Raw genomic sequence first — 21,051 nt, forward strand, 5'->3', positions numbered from 1 at the left:
GGAGGTTACAGTAGTCCAGATGAGAGATAAGAGCATGTACAAGGAGTTTGGTGGTTTTAGGGGACAGGTAGGGGGGAATTTTGGAGATGTTGCGTAGATGAAAATTGACAGGAGCTGGAAATGTTCTGAATATGGAGGAGTAAATGAGAGGGCAGAGTCAAAGGTGACACCAAGACAACGTGCCTGAGGGGATATGATGATATGACCGTCAGGCAGCATGAGACCTTATACAGGACTGGGGTAGACAGGTCAGGGGTGGACAGATAGATTTGAGTGTCATCAGCAAACAGATGGTACTGTAAGCCAAAGGAGGATATAAGACTACCGAGAGAGGAGGTGTACAGAGAAAAGTGAACCAGTCCAAGGACTGAACCTTGGGGAACACCAACAGGGAGGAGAGTGGGCAAGGAGGAATTACCATTGAAAGAAACTTGAAAGGAGCGGTCAGACAGGTAGGAAGCAAACCAAGAGAGAGCAGTGTCACTGAGACCAATGGAGTGCATGATTTGTATTAGAAGCGGGTGATCAACAGTGTCAAAAGCAGAGGAAAGATCAAGGAGAAGGCGCAGGGAAAAGTTGCCTTGAGGCTTAGCTCTGATGAGGTCATTTGCCGCTTTAGTAAGGGCTGTTTCAGTGGAATGGGCGGATCTAAAACCAGACTGGAGAGGGTCAAGGAGTGAGTTGGTGCTCAGGTAATGGGCGAGTCTTTTGTAGACAAGGCGTTCAAGAAGTTTGGAGACATGGGAGAAGGGAGATAGGACGGTAGTTAGAGGGTAGGGAAGGGTCCAGTGAGGGTTTCTTTGTGAGGGAATTGGGTCAAGCGGGCAGGTAGTAGATGGAGATGATGATAGAAAAGAAGAGACTTCGTCCACAGTAACAGGACTGAGGGAGGCCAATGATGATTTACAGGTGGAAGGGGTGGGTATGGTTGGAGTGGCTCGGTGAGCAGAGACGTCATGTCTGATTTTGTCTATTTTATCTCTAATGTAGGTGGCTATGTCTTGGACAGAGAAGGTTGTTGTGGGGTTTAGGAGGGAGTCTATTGTTGAGAAGAGGTTCCGTGGGTTGGAAGCTTAAGAGGAAATGACAGCGGAGAAATAATTTTGCTTGGTGACAGTGAGCTCTGTGTTGAAGCTTTGTGACTTGGCTTTGTAGTTAATGAAATCAGTGCTGAGGTCAGACTTTCTCCACTTGCACTCAGCTGCATGAACAGTCTTTTGTAGCTGTTTTGTGTGATTGTTGTGCCAGGGTGGGGGTTTGGCAGGGTGGGGGTATCAGAAGGTGGCAGGGGCAACTTTATCCAAAGCCAAGGAAAGAGAGTGGTTGAACAGGGTGGCAGCTTCATCTGGGGAGGTGATTTTAGAGAGAGCGGGGGTTAGGGACGCAAGGCAGTTTGAGAAAAGGTTGTGGTCGAGGTTACGGATATCTCTCTGCCATTGACCAGGTCTGGGGTGTGGTAAAGGGGGGGCAGTAGTTCGATAGGTTGAAGTTGATAAGGTTGTGATCAGAAAGGGGAAATAGTGAGTTGTCAAGGAGGTTGAGCTTGCAGAGTTTTGAAAATACCAGGTCTAAAGTGTGTCCGGCTATGTGTGCGGGGCCATTGATGTTCTGTGTGAGTCCAAATGAGGAGGTGATGGAGAGCAGTTTGGCTGAGGAGGGAAGGTTGGACTCATCCACTGCAACATTAAAGTCACCAAGGATGAGGTTGGGCAGGTCATGGGAAAGAATGTGTGGGAGCCATGATGCAAAGTTATCCAAAATTTGTGATACTGGGCCAGGGGGGCGGTAGACAACAGCAACAATGAGGGGTAAGGGGCTAAAAAGATGGACAGAGTGGACTTCAAAAGGTGGTGAAAATGAGAGAGGGTGGGGTAGGAAGGATTCTGTATGTAAAGTTAGGTGAGAGAAGGAGCCACCACCCCCTACTTTGTTGCCTGGTCTAGGGGTATGTGTAAAGTGCAGGCCTCCAAAGGAGAGAGCAGAGGCAGTGGCAGAATCAGAGGCCAAGTTTCAGTGAGAGCCACAGCTTTAGAAAGAAAAAGGTGTATGGAGGGTAATTTATTGCCAACAGATCAGGCATTCCATTGCCTGCCAGAGAGGGGGGGGGGGTAAGGACTTATGGGTAGGGTGAATATGGATGAGGTAAGGAGAAGGGAGGGTCTTGCTGAGTATATGGAAGGGGGAGGCTGTTTGGGGGACCAGGGTTGGGTGAGATGTCACCAGAGAATATCAGTAGGGGAAAAAAGTGCAGGAGCACAGACAGAGAAATAAGGAGTGTTAAGGAGCAGAGAGACAATGAGAGAGAGAAGAGTGAATAATACATTTTTACAGATAATTGCGAACCATGCGTACATTAAACAATGTGACAAACTAAAGTCCATGAGAGCCAGTCCTGTATTTTGGGTTGAAGTGAGGCATCTAAACTTGCGGAGTTCCAGGAGTCGGATATGATGATTCAGTCAAAGAGATAGTTTGATGAAATACCAGTTCAGAATTGCAGCAGCGGAGGATGTTTGGGAGTCCAGCTGGATAAATCAGTAGTAATCAATGTAGTAGTTTCAATCAGTGGATAAATCAGAGTAAAAGTGTATGTCCAAATCTGTTCCAATTCCTGTGTCAATTCCCTGGATTAATTCCCATTGCACTTATAATTTTGGCACTTAACATTTGGGCACATGACCTTGCCTGTTGTTTAAAAAGAAGCGCTTTGGGCCCCGATTATGACCAGAAACTCTCATGGCTGTAGCCTTTTTCTTACTCGCCTTTGTGACTAAATTGTCCTCCACTAAGCATTGAATTACATGTTTTATAATATTTAAGTATAATATTCACTCCTGATTTGATTTTTCCTTGCTATAAATCAGGAGTTGGGTCCAAATTTGAAGTGATGTAAGTAGCTAAATGATCAAATGTAAATGATCAGACATGTTGGCAAAAATTGGAGTAATGATGTGCGTCAACAATCAAGCAGGTCTAATCTAAAAATGCTTTTTACTTTGTAGTAATGCTGATCTTTCTCAATATGTTGTCACTCACCTTGTAAAGCATGCGGATTAGGATGATTTTTCTGATGTTTCTGGTCCACAAATTTGTTTTGAGTCTGTGTTTTTAGAACCATTGATACCACGCTTAAAAAACTGAAGCAAGAAGTCATTTCATCATCCTTGCACTAGATCATCTTCCACATGTTCCACAATAGATGGATTCCTTTGAGTAAACACAGATTTAAACTCCATAAAACGTCAATAATACATGACACAATTTTGTAAAAAATAACATATAAAATATGCAACAATTTTTTTGTTTTATTTTAGAGAAGTATACTTTTTCAGATGAGTAAAAAATTAAGTGGTTGTTGTGAAGACTAATCAATACTGGAAAATGAATGTAAAGCTGGTTATTGTACACTTTTTCAGTATGTTGTAGAGTGTTGTCAAAAACTGTTTACCACAATTGTTTTACATCAGACAAGCTTTATGCAGTTATTATCCATGTTGGTTGTTTAGCAACAACTGTAAAGTATATTATAGCATTGAATTAATTCTCCAAACTCCAAACTAATTGTCCAAAGGGTCTTAGACAACTAATTAAAAAAAGATACTTGTCGTAAAATCTGAAGCTGACTTTAGTGTATGAATAGTTTAGACCCTAAATTTTCAATCCTTATAGAAAAAGGAAAGGAAGAAAGGGAGGTATAACAAAAAAGTATAGTGTGTGTCGACCTCTTTACCACGAGGGAACCACTTTCAGGTCTTCAGGGAACCTCCATTATAATTACTATATCAACAACTCACATTATATTAGTGTAGTGATTAGTAGGAAGAGGCAAGGGGCAGGCAAGCTAAACGTGTCTTAAAAGTTTTACAATAACCAAAGTCAGTGTTTTTATTAACTTTTAATATACAATGTTTTATTTGTGGGTTACATGTTGGTGATCCCTGAAAAGCGGGTTAACTTGATTGTAACCATTAGCATTGCTGTACTAATAATCAAATTAAAGTTACCTCTATGTAGCAATTTCTTTCTCTATAAAATTTACCTTTTTATGCCAATTCCTTTATGATGTTATCATGATAAATGTGATGTGGCTAATTTGTTTTTATGTTGGTTCTTTCTCTGGTAGGGTCATGAGATGACAAGCATTGGTCTGCTGCTTGGTGTTTCAGCTGCAAAACTTAGCACGATGGACATTTCAATCACACGACTCTTAAGCATCCACATCCCAGCTCTATTGCCTCCGACCTCTACGGAGCTGGATGTACCTCATAATGTGCAGGTGGCAGCTGTGATTGGCATTGGACTGGTTTACCAGGGAACAGCACACAGACATATTGCAGAAGTTTTGCTTGCTGAAATAGGTACATTTGACTTCTTACATTTATAAAATCTTTTTGCATGGTTATATACTAGGAAGCTGCCCAGATATTTACACCTCATGCTGTAAAATAAACCATAACTTTTTTATTAAAAAAACTGGCTTATTAGGACTCCTATTGTTGTTGTATGAAAGTTATGTTTTCATAAAGCAAGGTTCTTGTCAATACAATCTACACAACAGGGGTCAGCTGGTCTATTTTTCTTTTCTTTGTAAGAGTGCGCAATATTGAGCAGCTCTGAAGCCATTAGCTGTGATAGCAGGCCCAATCCTCCTTTCTCCTACAAAAAGCACTGACTATTTGCAGCTGTTACTATTAGTTATGGGTGGCAGATATCTTCCTGTAAAACAGGCGTGTCAAACTCTGGCCCTGGGGCCAAATCGGCCCCCACTGTCCTTTTTTTTGGCCCCCAAAAGAATCCTAAATATGAACTGTAGCTGGCCCACCGCTGCATTGAAATAGTGCCGCTACTACAATTCCTGGCATCACTCGCATCTATAGACCAGCGGCCTCTGCCTATGCGTGGCCCCACATTGGACTGTTTTATAGATGCAAGTAATGCCAGGAATTTTAGTAGCAGCGCTGTTTCAATGAAGAGGGAGTTCCAGCCCCTCATTGGCCACGTCTGGCATTTCCAGCACTCCCCCTCAGCTGTATTTTTTCTTGCTACTTCAAGGCATGGACTTGAATGGTTGGATTTTCATAAAAGAAAATTGTTATTATTGTTAGCCTGTGCAAAAAGTTTACCATTGAAATTTAACTCCAAAGGCTACAAATAGAGAAAGAGGTATAAGATTTTTTCTTTATCTGAAGTTTAAAAAAATCTTTTGCCTCTTTCTCTAATATAGGCTTGTTCTAGATCGAATATGAAGCAAAACCTCTTTGTTTCCATATGAAAAGGCTTTATATTTAATCTAATCTCCTCAATTTTTTCAATAAATTTCAAGGTTGGCCCACAACTTTGTCTAAGTTTTTATTTTTGGCCCACTGTGTATTTGCGTTTGACACCCCTGCTGTAAACCAAAAAAATAATGAGATCGTGGAAAAAAATAATAAAATAATGAGATTGTGGAGTACAACTACAGAACTGAAACTGGAAATACTCACTGCTGGATGTTGGTTTTTTTTTTTTCAGTGGATGTTTTTCTATTTACCTTATATGTTTCACCTAATGCTATGGTAATTTTTACAACTGCAACAAATTTTGTGCTACCTTTTACCATTCTTTGTAAAAATAAGCTATCGTTTTAAAAAATAAATCCTAAAAAGGGAGAGACTTTGAATGTAAAAAGAACAGAATTCTCTGTGCTTCCTGAGTAAATTTACTTTACTACTTAGTATTTTGTAATGCATGTTACGCTTGTAAACCCTAATTTTAGGCCAGATTGCAAAATGAAATTGAGGTAAAGCTGCCACCATGTGACAAACTCGCTCACCAAATTGTGTTCTTTTTTTCCCTAGGTCGCCCACCAGGACCTGAAATGGAGTACTGCACAGACAGGGAATCCTATTCCCTGGCTGCAGGCTTAGCTTTGGGTATGGTGTGCCTTGGGGTAAGAGCAGTCAGTAATTCAATCATTTATTAAACAATAAGACATTATGTAGTTGTGTTGCTTATGATGTTGAACACTTTCTAGTTCTATATTATTTTTTGGTTGTTAATTTTAATCCTAAATGGTGTTGTCTTCTTTCAGCATGGAAGTAATTTGATTGGCATGTCTGACCTAAATGTTCCAGAGCAGCTCTACCAATATATGGTTGGTGGACACAAGCGCTCACAAGTGGGTGTCAACAGAGAAAAGCACAAATCTCCCAGTTATCAAATTAAGGTAAAGCATTGTTTCTTTATAGGAGCAAAACTGTGTTCTGAAAATGTTATTTTCACTATTTTGACTGTTATATATATATATATATATATATATATATATATATATGTACTCTTTCATTATTGATCAAAGCCTAAAAATACATAGTATGTTGGTGACTCAAAATGCTAGTTGCTTGGTTGTCATAATATATTTCTTGTTTCATTGCTTTGAATCACTGACCTTATTACAGACATGCACATAATTTAGACATGACATGACATTAGCTAGTGACATGACTATGGTCTTTGTACAGCGCTGCATAATATGTTAGCTCTATATAAATATTGTGTAATAATATCATATATGAAAGGGTTTCTAAGAAATTGACATTTTGAAATTGTATAAAGAGATGATAATGTTCCTACTATTTTGATTAGTTAAAAAATACATAATATTCTACATGTCATCTGTCTACATTATAAACATTGTAGCAAACCTTATTGCTGCCTCTTCACTGATTTTATATTACTGAGATTACAGGCAATTCTTCATAGTGGATTCTGAACTACTTCAAACTGCTGTAATTGCTAAGTTAGAAGGAATGCCTGTACTCTAATTGCATGTTTGTTCCCAATTTTGTATTAAGAGCTGCCTAATTCTAGAATTCGTTTACAGTTTTGGAAAGCTTTTTACAATTATGTCTCCAAAGATGAAACTTCCATTTCTGTAAAAAAGCAAGTTAATTTCTGGGGATACCTGAGTGGGCGCCATGTAATTTGAGCTCACGCTCTGTGTAAAGTTCTAAAGCATACAGTTAGCTAATTGACAGGACTGAAAGTATGGTCAATTATGATAGATTCTGGCTACAAATTAAGTACTTTTGTTATGATTGGAGGGAGAATTGGGTGGAGAATTCACGCTAGGATGCAAATTGAAGTATGTCCGTTTTTTTTTTTTTAAATTAAATTGAACCAAGACTTTTCTGGCAGTTACAAATGTTTACATTACTTATTAAAACTGCAGTTTTCTTGTAGCAAGCCAAGTGTGTTGACTTGGAGTGTCTTTGTGGTTTTTATGTACAGTAAATCATTACCTAGTTTGGCTAAAATCAGCATGTTGTGAATACATTGAACTGAATGTTTCAGAGTTTTTTTTAGCATAAACATTGCTGATTGCAATACAGATAAAATAAGGTTTTGTATTGAATGTTAACGCCTTTGTTAAACAATAGAAGAATGCTGGATGTCTATAATTTATTTTTTAGGAAGGAGACACCATTAATGTTGATGTCACATGCCCTGGAGCTACTCTTGCATTAGCTATGATCTACCTAAAAACCAACAACAGGTAATGCTGAGCCCTACAGTGACATTTGTTTAGAATGGTACATAATAATATTATAGAAAGTGATTTATTATCCGGACAATCTGTATGAGAATAAATGCTGACACATATCTAAGTTTGGTTAAGCCAAGTACAGATGCTAGATGCTTGTCACTGGGAAATAACGATCCTGATTATCTCAGAAAATCTAGTATGTGTACAGTGGTTCCCTGATGTTGTTGTTTAGGGATCCACTGCAGCAGATCAATAAATAGCTGGGTGGGAAAGAACACAGTGTTGGACTCGCTTGCCTCCTGGGATACCTATGTCATGTGTCACCAATGTGCGCGCATGCCCGCGCCTGGGTCGGGTGACGTAGGAAGAAGAACCCAGAAGAAGAGAAGGTGGCGGTGACCGGAGCGCCAGCTTGCAGATGGATGCCGGGGCGACGCAGGACTCGACAGAAGACACCTCCGGATGGATCAGACTGCCCTGTGGAATTGAAGGTAAGTGTATTTTTTTTGTTTTAGTCACTTTTGGGTTTAGATCCTCTTTAAGGTTATAGCTCTTCTATTATTTCTTTACGATTGAAAAACAAGTATCCATATACTTTGCTTGCTACATATCTTTTTTTTTTTTTTTTTTTTTTTTTTTTTTTTTTTTTTTTTTTTAGTTTACTGGCTATTTTTTTAATATCTGTGTGTGCATAAACTTCAATACTAAAATCTATGTTTTTATGATGTGGTGGAAATTTTTTTTGTACATTTACATGTATGGATCCGGGTTCCCAACATCTTCTCCCTTCCGGGTTCTTTTTCCTGGTCCCCCTGGTGCTAGATCAGGTGATTGAGGTCCCCTTTAAGAAGCATAATTCGAAATTATTTTCCTAGGGAAAGGGTGATTGTCTTTTTATATTTTTGGCCTCTGTCGAAAGATATTGAGATCGCAAACATTATGGCTTAGGTTGGTGTTTATTGAAGTATGGAAAAAAAATAAAACATTCAGTAAAAGACCAGAGCTTTTTTTTTTTTTTTAAAGGGAAATTACTTTGTTTGGCAGTAATCTTTCCTTGTTATGTATAGGTTTAAAGATTTATTGGTGAACTTAAAATTCTATTTTGGTCCTAATTTTGTTTCTTTATTCCTTTTTGTATAGGTCAGTAGCGGATTGGCTCCGGGCCCCAGACACCATGTATTTACTTGACTTTGTAAAACCAGAATTTCTTCTATTAAGGGTATGTAACATCAACTACTTTAGAACAATTGTGCTTAAAACAGCCTTACATTTATAAAAGATTAGCAAGCCATTTAATAATATACTTTGTAGAGAATATGCATATTATGTTGGTGCTAAATACAAGATATTAAAAATGCCACTGTTTAGTATTTAGTTTAAAGCTGGTGTTCACCTCATATGTCGGAATTACATAAATAGATAACAGAGAGAATCATGTAAAAAAACTGTGAAAAAAAGTGAACATTTTTTTTTTTCAGACTCTTGCTAGATGTCTTATTTTGTGGGATGACATGTTACCCAGTGAGCAGTGGGTGAACAGTAATGTACCTCAAGTAAGTCTGCATGACATTTTTAATTTTCATAAATTAAACTGAAAAAAGAATAAAGTAACCGTGACAACATGTATCAAGGCACCATTAGTAAATTATGAAATGTATTTTTATAATGCAACTAGTAGCTTAATTTGACTAGGCACCAGCCTTTTGCAATCCCCTGTACAGCAGCACTCAAACAGGGACAATGAGGAGTACTTCTGGTAGGTACTTAGGTTAACTGCAAAGAAATGTAACCTCATTGGTCTGCTGCTTCTCCTTTACTGTTAAGTTACCAGGCTGAGGGTTGGGAGATGACACTTCTCTTTTTTGTTCTGGACTGGTTCTGTGTAACTGAATAGACAGAGAAACAAATGCTTTAGCACAGGGGTCCCTTGACAGGTGAGCTGCGGCTCTGGCCGGTGAGAAGGACCCCACTTGGGGGGCAGCTAACCAGCCAGAGCCATGGACCACGTCTCCCAAGGAAATCGTAGGCTTAGGTAGGTATCCACCTCACTGCCTCTGGACACAACCTGCCCACTCTCCCATCGGAGAGGCTTAGACCTGTGATGGGAGAGTGGGCAGGTTCTGGAATTATGATGTCACTCAAGACAAATTCCTTCCCCTTTGAGTGACACACGGCATGCAAGGCTCAGAGTCTGTGCATTTAGTGGTCCTTGATGTGCAAAAGGATGGGGACTACTGCTTTAGCAGATAAAACTTCTACTATATATGCAAATTATTTTTCCTATTTACAATATGTATATATTATTTTCCCCTTTGTAGCTGCTAGGTATGTCCCTACCCTGTTTTTTTATTAGTAATACAACAGCCAAAGAGACAGTCTATGAAGGCATTTGAGGTAAAATGCAGATTTTAAGTGTGTATTTGCATACATTTGTAATGTGTTTACATTGTCTTCAATATTTTTTGCTTTTCAGATCATCACAGGAAACGTTGCTTCACTTCATACTGGAGAGCAACCTGCTTCAGAGGATTTAAATATGGAAACTTTAGCGTACGTGTCATTTATTTCAAGCATTTATTTTGACACTTGTTAAGCACAAGGTTTTATCTGGCGTCCAAAGGAAGAGGGATAATCGTGTACATGTAATGGGGAAACAAGAAATGTTCATGTGTTGTCTTTATCTAGGCACCCTAAATTGTAAATTACCAATTGCGCACACACCCATACACTCCTCCCCATTCTCTTTACAATATAGGCAGCTTTTTTTCTTATCATATCTTGTAGATATATATATTATATATATTAATTTTTTGCTGCTGCTTTACTTTGTATATTTTCCAGCTGATCATTTTCTTTAGCCATAGTGTGTTGTACCAATTTTTTAAATATATAATGGAGTAGAATTGGAACCTTTGCAGTTCTCACTAAAATTTGAGTCACCATTGTCTAGGTTTTAGCTTACCTGATCTATTGTTCCACATAGCCAAAAAAACAGTTTTCACCTAACAAGATGTAAGAGGAAAAATCTCTCTTTACTGGTTCTAGCTTGAAAATAGCTCTTGTGCTATCCCTGCTGTCCCATGTATATGATTTGTGTGTTCTTTTCTTTTTCTAGTCAAGCTCATGTTTACATAATAGCTGGAGCTTGCCTGGCATTGGGGTTTAGATTTGCAGGATCCACAAACTTGGATGCTTTCAACTGCCTGGTAAGATAGTCTTGGACAATATTCACATTAGAGCACTCTACAGTTACTTTATCACTTAAAAAGCTTGCTTAATCATTTATTTCTTATTACAGTGTAAATTTGCAAAAGACTTTGAATGCTTATCGGGTCAAGCAGCCAGTACAGTAAGTCACCTTTTGTTTCTCAGAAATGTTAAGCAAAATATAGATACTGTAACACATTTTCTGTGTGTGTTTTTAGGTGTTACTAAGTATTTTTTAACTAGGCCATGTAGCAGAAAAGAGGCAGAACAGAAGAAAACACACACACAAATGACCCAAATGCACATAAACATCCACAAGGTTTATATGTGCGCTATTGTGTTTGCTAGTGTTTTTAGGCATTTTTAGGCTTTAGGAGATTTAAGTGTTTAAGGGTGTTTTGACTCAGCAGGCTGTGTTTCTTTGCAGCCAGAAAATATATCCCCCCAAATTGTTCAAGTGTGCACTGGCACATAATACTGGTAGACATTTCAAAGATGAGCTTTTAAACTCTGCATTTTAAAGCTGGGGAAACAGTCCGCGGTAAATAACCTTAGTTTTGTGACCAGCAATCAAAAGAGCTCCAGAACGTTCTGTCTTTACTGCTATTGTTCAGGTAAAATATTATACATTTAATGAGGGTACAATTATTGTATTGGTCCATTGTAATTATATAATAAAGAATATTTGTTGTGAGAGGGTTATATTGCCGGTTACTGCTGTGCTTGGTAGAATATTTATTCTCTGGCTAACTTACCAAAGCTTTAAGTTGCCACTGAATTCTTTAGCTTAGGATAAAAGCACATAATTAACCTGTGTCATGCTTTCTCCTAGACAGGCCATTATAACTTGGAGACATGTCTGAGTGTGGTGCTGTTGTCTCTTGCTATGGTTATGGCTGGTTCTGGGAATCTCAAAGTTCTCCAACTGTGCCGATTTATGCACAAGAAAATCGGGGGTGAGATGAACTACGGTTTTCACCTGGCTCACCACATGGCCCTCGGCCTGCTGTTCCTTGGTAGTGGAAGGTGAGCTAGCATGTTGCAGTATAAATAAATACATATCATTTATTATAATTTTCTAATTACTTTATTGTTCAATTACTTGTGTCCAATCAAACTTCACATGATATGGTTTAAAAAAAAAAAAAAAAAAACTTTTTATATCAAGTTATTATAAAGTGCAGATAAAAATAGGATCTTAATCTACAAAACACAAACTAATAACATTTATTTAAATAAAGTTGTTTAAAGTATTTTAAAAGTTAGAAATTTTATACTACTACTTTATATAGATCAACTTTCTTAAAGTGACCCTGTGTCAGTACATTGGGCAAATTAAACTAAGCCTGTCCACCCTTTTAAAACTCTGACGTGTAGCTGTAGGCATCCAGAACCTACTAGAATACCTGCTATACCACCACACATTGTAGTTCCTTCTTACTAAACAACAAATGACAAAGCCCCTTTAATCTATATAACTATCCATGTAACCTTTGTTATCACCATTCTAGGCTTAACATAATCAATATGTAAGCTACTCTGTTGCTCAACCTTCTCAATGACTTTTATTTCTCCTTCAGATATTCATTAAGCACATCAAATTCTTCAATAGCTGCTCTGCTGTGTGCTCTTTATCCTCACTTTCCTGTTCACAGCACAGATAACAGGTAAATGTCTCTCTGAAATAGTTATTTCTATAATCAATTTAAATTATAACTGTAGGTATTAATGTTTGTTCCCTGCTTTTTTTGGATTGTATTTTATACTTGCTGTCTGGGATAAGGTTTGAGCTCCTTTAAAACTTTTAAAACTTAAGGAAACAACTTATTCTGTTTGGACACCTTTTATTTACTGTTTAAAAAAAAGCATTTAGCCTGTTAATATATGTCAACAATTGTGTTTTAGCACATTGTGTTCCTATATTTTGTGACGGAGTACACTTACATGGAGGAGTTCATAGCAAACTTTCACATTCAACGTTACAACATAACAAACCAACATTTAACAGGATGAGACTTATGGAGTAGTGCAGGAAATACTTTAAGTCCAATGTCTAACCATGACAAAAACGATGACTGCTTAGGGCCACCCTCACAGAGTGGTCCCTTTAAGCGTTCAAAAACCAAAGTTCCTAGATTCTTCTTTAATTAAGGCTATAGTCCTTGGAAAATGAACAATAGCAATTGAGGTGAGTGGGGTATCTCCCAATCCGATGATGGGTCAACCACCCAAAGTCACCCTGAGATAACATTGTAGTGCAACTTATTTCAATTGATAACTACAGTTAGGTCCATAAATATTTGGACAGAGAACATTTTTCTAATTTTGGTTCTGCACATTACCACAATTATTTTAAATGAAACAACTCAGATGCACTTGAACTGCAGACTTTCAACTTTAATTCAGTGTGTTGAACAAAAAGATTGCATAAAAATGTGAGGAACTAAAGCCTTTTTTTAACACAATCACTTCACTCCAAATATTTATGGACCTAACTGTATACCAAAAGGAGAAGGGAAAAAGTAGGAAAGAGAAGAGAGGGTTGAGGGTTAGGGGAGGGTACGGACTGGGGAACTGGTCATTGCATAATGTAAAACTATTGTGCCAATGAACTTGATGTGACACAGGACAGGAACTTCAAAGCGATAAACATGTTTACTATATGCCTATCGGGTGGGATCATTCTATCCAGGGCGACCATACTTTATGAAAACGGGAGATGGAATCTGTAAGCATAGCTCTCATTTTTTCATTGACCATGAACCAGGACATTTTATTTTTAACCTGAGCTATGGTCGGAGTAACTGACCACCAGGCCTTTGCTATTACCATCTTAGCCGCAGTAAATAGGTGATTCAGCAGGCGAAATTGAGCCGCAGTACACGCCTCTGGCGTTAAGTAGTGCTTCCGTTGGGTGTTTAGGAGGAACTCTTTTTTGTAGATGTTTTGAGGCATTGAATGCTTTACTGTTCAGCAAATGAGAGGATTTCAACCTATTGTTTTAGTTAGGCTACTAAAAAAATTCTCATAATCAACTGGCCATCTGGGAACAGAGATTGGCTATTACTATTTTAACAGCAGCAAAAGCCCCTGAGAGTGCAGGCTTTATAGGTTATGCAACACATAGTTATTTGATAAGAGGCCATCTTACTTTAATACATCTTTTTTTATTGGTCTGAAGAAGTATGGTTATTCCAGCTTTACAGAACATATTTAACATGCATGGCATTGATAAACAGTGTTTCATCCTTCAAAATGTTACTATAATAAAAATGAAATATCTATTTAATTTTTTTGTGTTTAAACAGGTATCACCTGCAGGCTTTACGGCACCTCTATGTGCTGGCTGCTGAGCCCAGGCTTCTGGTCCCTATGGATGTAGACACCAACACACCATGCTATGTACTGCTGGAGGTTACATATAAAGTAAGCTAAACTTTTTTTTTTTTTTTTTTCAAACATTCATTTTTATCATTTAATGAATTTGTTTTCTTGACCTAGCAGTTACATTTCCTTTACATTTGATTTGCCTCTTAGAAGCGTGTGTACCTGTCTAACTTCATGCAGATTCAAATTCTATTATGCAGAAGATACTCAGATATATAATTACACGATTATATTGGTGCTTGTCAAATTTGAATTTGATACACTATCATACAAAGGCTGAAACATTGAATTTTCATCTTGTGTAGGTGTCATAATTGTTCTTTCTCCTAAAAAAGTTCCCATCTGTTTTACAGAAAAACAGAACAATCATTTAGGCAATTTCCCTGTAAATGTATGTCATAGTAAGGAGGCTTTCTGCAACATTGCAGTAAAAAATAGGGTACATGTAACTTTAATAGATTGTTTTCTTGCAAGCTTTTAAAGTTTCTATATAGGTATTATAAATAGCAATTTTAGTTATTTTACCATCTGCTGAAGCTGATCTTTTCGATTTTAGCTATGCAGGAAGCTTGTTATGAAATGGCAAAGGTGTGCCGTGTCTGGACCCTACTGACTGTACAGTGTTAGGAGAGCCTGAAAGTTTTTCAATTGATGGGTTTTGTATAAGGTAGACTAAGTAATGGCAACAAGTTATCTCTAGAGAGCTCTCCAGGTCAGGAGATGTTAGCTTCAGCTCTTGTCCAATCTCTGATGAACTCACTCCATGTGTAGGCTGGTGTGGCTGAAAATTTGCATAGTTCTCTTGACGGCTTTATATTTCCCTGTTGCCCACCATGGGGTCTTCATTATGTCTTTCTTCACAGGGAACTCAGTGGTACAAAGAAACTACAGAAGAACTAATGGCACCCACATTGCTTCCAGAGCTACATCTTCTTAAACAGGTATATATATATTATTTTATATTTTGGCATCTTTATTCATAAATTCTTTACTCATGAATTTAATTCTCTTCAATTCTTAATTGTGTTTTCAAAAAATTATGAAAATATGTCCTACAGTTGCAATTTTGTTGCAGCTGTGCAAAACGGTTTTAGGTCCCAGGTTCGAATCACAACCAGAACATTATCTGCATGGAGTTTGCAGGTTCTCCCCGTGTTTGCATGGGTTTTTCCTCCCACAATCCAAAAACATGCAGTTTGGGTAATTTGCTTCCCCCAAAAAACATTGGACTTTATTAAAGGCATATGACTATCGTAGGGACATAAGATTGTGTGCCCCTTTGAGGGACAGCTAATGACATGACTATGGACATGACTTTGTAAAGCGCTGTGTAATATGTTGACGCTATTTTAATACTCTATAGTAATATAAATATTAATAATTCCCTCCTAGGTGAATATAAATATATAGTTAATCTATATCTTGGATGTTGAGGACATGTGCTAAGCACTTCAAAATTGTGCCCTGATCTTTCTTCATTTTTAGTGTGCAGTAGTGTGTTTTTGTGGGTTCTGAGCATAAAGGTTCCTGTGTTAGCTGAGTTGTGGCTAGTTATCTAAAAGGAAACAATGTTTGGTATTTATGCTGAGATGGCTCTCCACCCTGTGCTTGGGAAAAAAAATAATTAAACTGATGAACAGCATGATTCTGCTTTAATTACCAGTCTATCAGTATTTTTTGTTTTTGCATATCTGATTTTTACAGGTTGTCTAATTTATTTTCACTTACAGATAAAAGTGAAGGGTCCACGCTACTGGGAGATTGTAATTGATTTAAGAAAGGGAACTCAACATCTGAAGTACGTAATTATTTACCTTTTAATATATTATTGCTTAAGGAAGTCAGAGTTTATTAATACATTATTTTATGTAATATACTAGAGTTACAAGCCAACAAAACTGGCCACTAAAATGCATAAATATAGGCTGGTTGATTTATAGAGCTGATTTAGATCTTGCTTCAGGCTTGAGGCAGAAGAAAATAACTTCAACTACTGGGTATTTGGTTAGTAACAAGTGGATATCGATGTATCCCAGTGTATAGCAACTCACATTGGCTTTCAATTCTCCATCCTCCCCTTTTAGGTCAATCCTTTCTAAGGATGGTGTCCTGTACGTCAAGCTTCGTGCTGGACAGCTGTCCTACAAAGAGGACCCCAAGGGCTGGAAAAGTCTACTCGCACAGGCTGTTACCCTCAAAAACGCAGAAGCCCGCACATTCAAGGTAGCATTTTCTTTGATTGGTGTTAAAACTGATTTGATTTCTGTAGGCTTTAACGTTTCACTTTCCAAATCACAATGAAATTAATTGTTTCAATACGGAACAGTGACCATGTGAAAGGCAGATATCTATATCTGTCCCCACTTTGCTTGTATGTTACTTTCTGTTTAATGGCTAACTACTATTTTGTTTTAATACATTAGGGTTTTTTTATTTAATATTTTACTTTTTTTCCTGTTTGGATACATAGCACACTAAACATTAACCCACCATTCATACATCCACCCAAACAACCATAGCTCACTTGGACTCTCACTTTTAAATTACTTTATTTCATAATTTGTAGATTTCAGAGTACGTCCAAAAATCCCAATGTTTCTTCTTGTTTTTTTTGTTTTTTTAATTCCATTCAGTATGTTGAAGCCATTTCATAGTATCTATTGTTTTGTAAATATCTGCACAACCAAGTTGCAAAACAAAACATGATGTTTTCAATAAGTATTCAATTTATCGATCATCATTAATTTATACCTAATAATTGGACATAAATTCAACCAATCTGATTTTATAGAGGTAGACTGAAAATCAAATGCTCAATAGGCTCTATGTAGGATTTTAAAAAGCATTTCCCTTATAGTTAGCATTTCCCTTATAGTTAGCATTTCCCTTAAAGTTATATTTTATTAATGTAGCATGCATGTTTTTTACATATTTAGAAGAAAATGATCAATCTGGAATAATACAAACTCTAGGTGTAGAATAAACCCAAAATACAGTTTTATGCCTAGATCTCTCTCCTGAAGTAGTTGAAAAATGGTGCCAATTTCATATATACTTTGCAATTCTCAAAAAGGACATTATTTCTCCTCTCTCATTCATTATATCCTGTGGTAACTGTAAGCTTCTATTTGACTACGTAATACAAACTTGACTCTCCTGGCCCTGAGGAAAAGCTGGAGAGGAACATATGAATGATAAAGGTCCAGGAGACCCAATCAATTTTACTGCTCTCCAAGAAATTACTGTGTCCCTCAGCAATATATTCTGTTTTACAATTGGAGGCAAACTACTAATCGAAACTTGTAAAAGACTTTGCAGAGACCAAGGCTTTTCAAACTCCTCCTTCAGCATCAGTTGTGTATAAAACACAACAAAGTTGTAACTTTTAAGCTGACATATGCACATTTCTATTTTTCTACAGGAATCTTATAATTCCTTGCTCTAATTTTTAATATCTTTATGTTTAAGCAACAAAGGTAAAGCCTGTAGTTAACAAATGAGTCTAGAAAAACTACCTAATAAAGATAAAGTAAGTCTCTCCTATTTCTTAAGTTCATTGCCTTTGGGGAAGCATACATAAGCTTAACATATTGAAAAAATTGGCCTGTTCCAATATGTTGCATTACTCTCCTGAACCAAGACCATATTACATTATCAAACCCTTTTTCTGTGTCCGCTTCTAGAAGGGCCGGTGTGAAAAGCATCTGCTCTCTGAGCCTTGATTGTTCCAAAATCAGTATGACCCTTCTGACATTGAATGCAGCCAAAAACCCCAACTAAGAAGGAGAAATCAATCATGGCAGTTTTATATCCTTATTCAATAAAGAAATTGGTCTATAGGAACTTGGTAACAACATATCTTTACCCATTTTTTTGGTCAAGCATATAAACGTATCATATCCAGTAAGGGGAAAGGTATTTCCCAACAGTATAGCATTAAGCAAATTAGACACTGAATCCACCACCTCCTCTCTAAGAATCTTAAAAACAGTCAAAAGAAAATCCATCTGGTCCTGGTGCTTACATAGATTTAAGTTGTGATTTCACTCTATCTACTTCTTCAACTGTTATATTCCTATTCAAGAATTCTCTATCCCCCTTATCCAAAGATGGTAATTGGATGGTCGGGAAAAAAATCACCTCTACAGGTGCACTATAAAAACCAAAAAAAACTTTCCTAATAATTTTGGATATCTATTTTGAAGAGGTACTTTTTTACCATCTTTATAAAAAATCTTTATAATGGATTAACTGTATGGGAATCGAGGGAAAGTACCAAGAGATCCTGTGTACCCATCTGTAAAAAGTTCAACTGGAGAATGATGGGAGATCACCTTTTTTTTCAATGTCCACTATCACATTTTTAGTTAATGAGTTATGTGATACCAAAAAAAATCCAATCTAGAATACGAACTGTGTCTGAGAATTAAATGTCTGCAAGAAATAAATAACATCTCTTTCAGTGGGTGAAAGTGCCTCCATACATCAGTAAGATTACAAATATTCATAAAAAGGAGTACAGCAGAATTATTAACTATATAAGATATATTATACCTTGGTTACGATGATAGTCTGTCCTCAGCAGGGTATGGAACAGCATTCCAATCACCACTAACAATAAACTATAGCTGGAATTGCTAAAATTATATTTCCTAAATATTCATAAAAAGTCTTCTCTGACAGATTAGGGTCATACACATTTACAAGATATAAATACTTTTCTCCCAAAGACATATTAAGCAGAAATGCGCATGTGTAAGATTCCCAATAATTTTTCCATATTCATAAAAGGGCTCTTTTGCGCATAATCGGGTGACGTAGTTGGGGAAAAAACTTGCTGATCTCTGCACATGCGTGAGATCAGCTTTTTCCCCCTTTTGATGAAAGAGCTACTTCTGTGCAAACTCACAAATTATATCCGTGACATAACACATGCGCAGAAGGAGCAGCAAGGGCCTCTCGGGATGCATGACATAGGTATCCCAGGAGGTTCTGCACTCCCATTCATTCTTGATCACCTAGGCGATCGAGAATTAAGGGGGGGCAGTGCTGCACCCTTTTTTAAGAAGAAAAAAAAGGATGTTGCACTTTTTTGCAAAACTTTTACTTTAAATAAAAGGGTTGTCTACCCTTTTATGTAAAGTGAGCATTCTGAGTTTAGGTACGCTTTAAAGCGACTGATCTTGGGGATGCCCAGAAGGAGTATTTTTCCACCAAGGGGAAAGAGATGCCGCTCTCACGCATGCGCAGTGAGATCGGCTCAATTTTTCCCCTTCACAGCGGCTACATCACCCATTCTCACACAGTGCGAGATTAGGTGACGTAGAAAGAAGATGGATAACAAGACTGAAGATGGCAGCATCTGGTGCTTCCTCCAGGGGATCTCCTCGAGGGATCTGCGGGATTAAAGGTAACTAATTTTTTTTATTTTTAACTTAGTTCTGCTTTATTAGAGGCCTCTGAAAAAGTAAATTTATCCATAGAACCATCATCTGAGTAAATGTGCAGCGTTGCTGGTTAGGCTAACACAAATTTCATTTTACCAAAAAATTAGCTTCTGGCAAACTGGGTTGAAAGCTTTCCTAGTTTTAGTAAATTCCACAGAATAATCTGCAAATAACTAAAGTTTATAACCTGCTACCTGTATATACTTTTGAGACCTTTTAGGCCTGCAAAACATGTTGGTGATCCGCAAAATCTAGATATCTTCAATTAGTACCATCCTTATGAATAGTACCCAAATGATGTACCCTCTCGAATTTACAAGGAGATGAAAGACCTAAAGTCTGTGGAATAGCAATATTACAATGATTTTGGAAATCTTTTTTTTAATCACTGTTTCTATAACCCCTAAAATACAAAGATTGTTTCTCCATAAACGATTTTCCAAAAATCATCTACCTTTTCCTACAGGAAAGCAAGTTTTTTGGAAATTGTTTGTTAATCACTTTCCTGTATAAGGGATGTTGATTATAGTGAGTTTACAAGTTGCTCCAGAGCCTCCATTCGTTGTATATAAACAGTAATATCTGTCTGTATTTTTTCATAGCAGCTGAAATGTAGAGGTAGATCCTCTTTCAGATTTATTACACTACTTTTGCCATTAGTGCATAATCCAGCTGCAAGATGAAATAGAGAGAGATTCTGTTGTATCTTCACATACCTCTACCACTTTTGTTACCTGGTGCTGCCAATCTCACAATGGAGTATATGTAGCAACTAGCCGGCAGACACCAGAAACCGACCCTTCTTCTGTATCTTAGCCTTTATCTTTCAGCATGAGAAACGCTGGTTTACACAGGAACAAAACTCTTTTTAGTAACACTACACTCCTAAACTTCTAAAACACTACAAATGCTCATCTCAAAGTATCCCAGATTTCTTCTCACTTTTATTATTTCTAAGATCCAAGTTTTATTAAGATCTAAGATATGGAAGTATAGATCCTTGGATTGATTGCTTTTTTGTTCTTAGCAGCTTTTTCTGAAGTAGGTGTACCTGACCTATCCTGGCCTGTCTATGTGAGGGTAATGGAGCCACTGACAGTGCTGAGGTGGAGGCCTATGTCTCTGAGTCTGGAGACATTGCTAATGTAGCATTCCACTAAGATTCCATTCCTGGAGCAGCAGCATACTACTGGCAGCAGGATCGGGACTCTGGCTCAGTCATGCTTAGTGACGGGTCTCAGAAGTGTAAAGAAGCAACTGGGGTCCTCCTACCTGCAGCGCAGTCATACACTTGTGTGGACCGCCCTGCTTCTACCTAAATTTCTGGGAGTGCCCTCCTGCCTGCAAATGTCAGGCGCTTGGATGCAACACAGTCACCGTGGGCCACATAAAACTGCCAGATGGGCTGGATTTGGCCCATGGGACTTGTGTTTAACTGTGGGTTAGAGGGACAATAAGTAATAGGGAATGAAAAAATACCAAAAACTG

At 37.6% G+C, this 21,051-nt stretch overlaps 1 protein-coding gene across 1 annotated transcript in view; it reads left to right on the forward strand.

Moving 5' to 3' along the window:
* Positions 1-21,051, forward strand: part of ANAPC1 (anaphase promoting complex subunit 1) — a 54,567-nt gene that overhangs the window by 28,252 nt on the left and 5,264 nt on the right. Inside the window, exons 29-43 of the mRNA XM_072409458.1 lie at positions 4,124-4,358; positions 5,838-5,929; positions 6,071-6,205; positions 7,449-7,531; positions 8,663-8,741; positions 9,001-9,075; positions 9,996-10,072; positions 10,638-10,728; positions 10,821-10,871; positions 11,562-11,755; positions 12,310-12,396; positions 14,038-14,155; positions 14,980-15,057; positions 15,847-15,914; positions 16,201-16,339. Coding sequence (XP_072265559.1) covers positions 4,124-4,358; positions 5,838-5,929; positions 6,071-6,205; positions 7,449-7,531; positions 8,663-8,741; positions 9,001-9,075; positions 9,996-10,072; positions 10,638-10,728; positions 10,821-10,871; positions 11,562-11,755; positions 12,310-12,396; positions 14,038-14,155; positions 14,980-15,057; positions 15,847-15,914; positions 16,201-16,339 — 1,602 coding nt within the window. The remainder of the gene's footprint in view (positions 1-4,123; positions 4,359-5,837; positions 5,930-6,070; positions 6,206-7,448; positions 7,532-8,662; positions 8,742-9,000; positions 9,076-9,995; positions 10,073-10,637; positions 10,729-10,820; positions 10,872-11,561; positions 11,756-12,309; positions 12,397-14,037; positions 14,156-14,979; positions 15,058-15,846; positions 15,915-16,200; positions 16,340-21,051) is intronic.

The sequence above is a fragment of the Pyxicephalus adspersus genome, chromosome 4, assembly GCF_032062135.1.
Source record: "Pyxicephalus adspersus chromosome 4, UCB_Pads_2.0, whole genome shotgun sequence".
In the NCBI taxonomy this organism is placed as follows: Eukaryota; Metazoa; Chordata; class Amphibia; order Anura; family Pyxicephalidae; genus Pyxicephalus; species Pyxicephalus adspersus.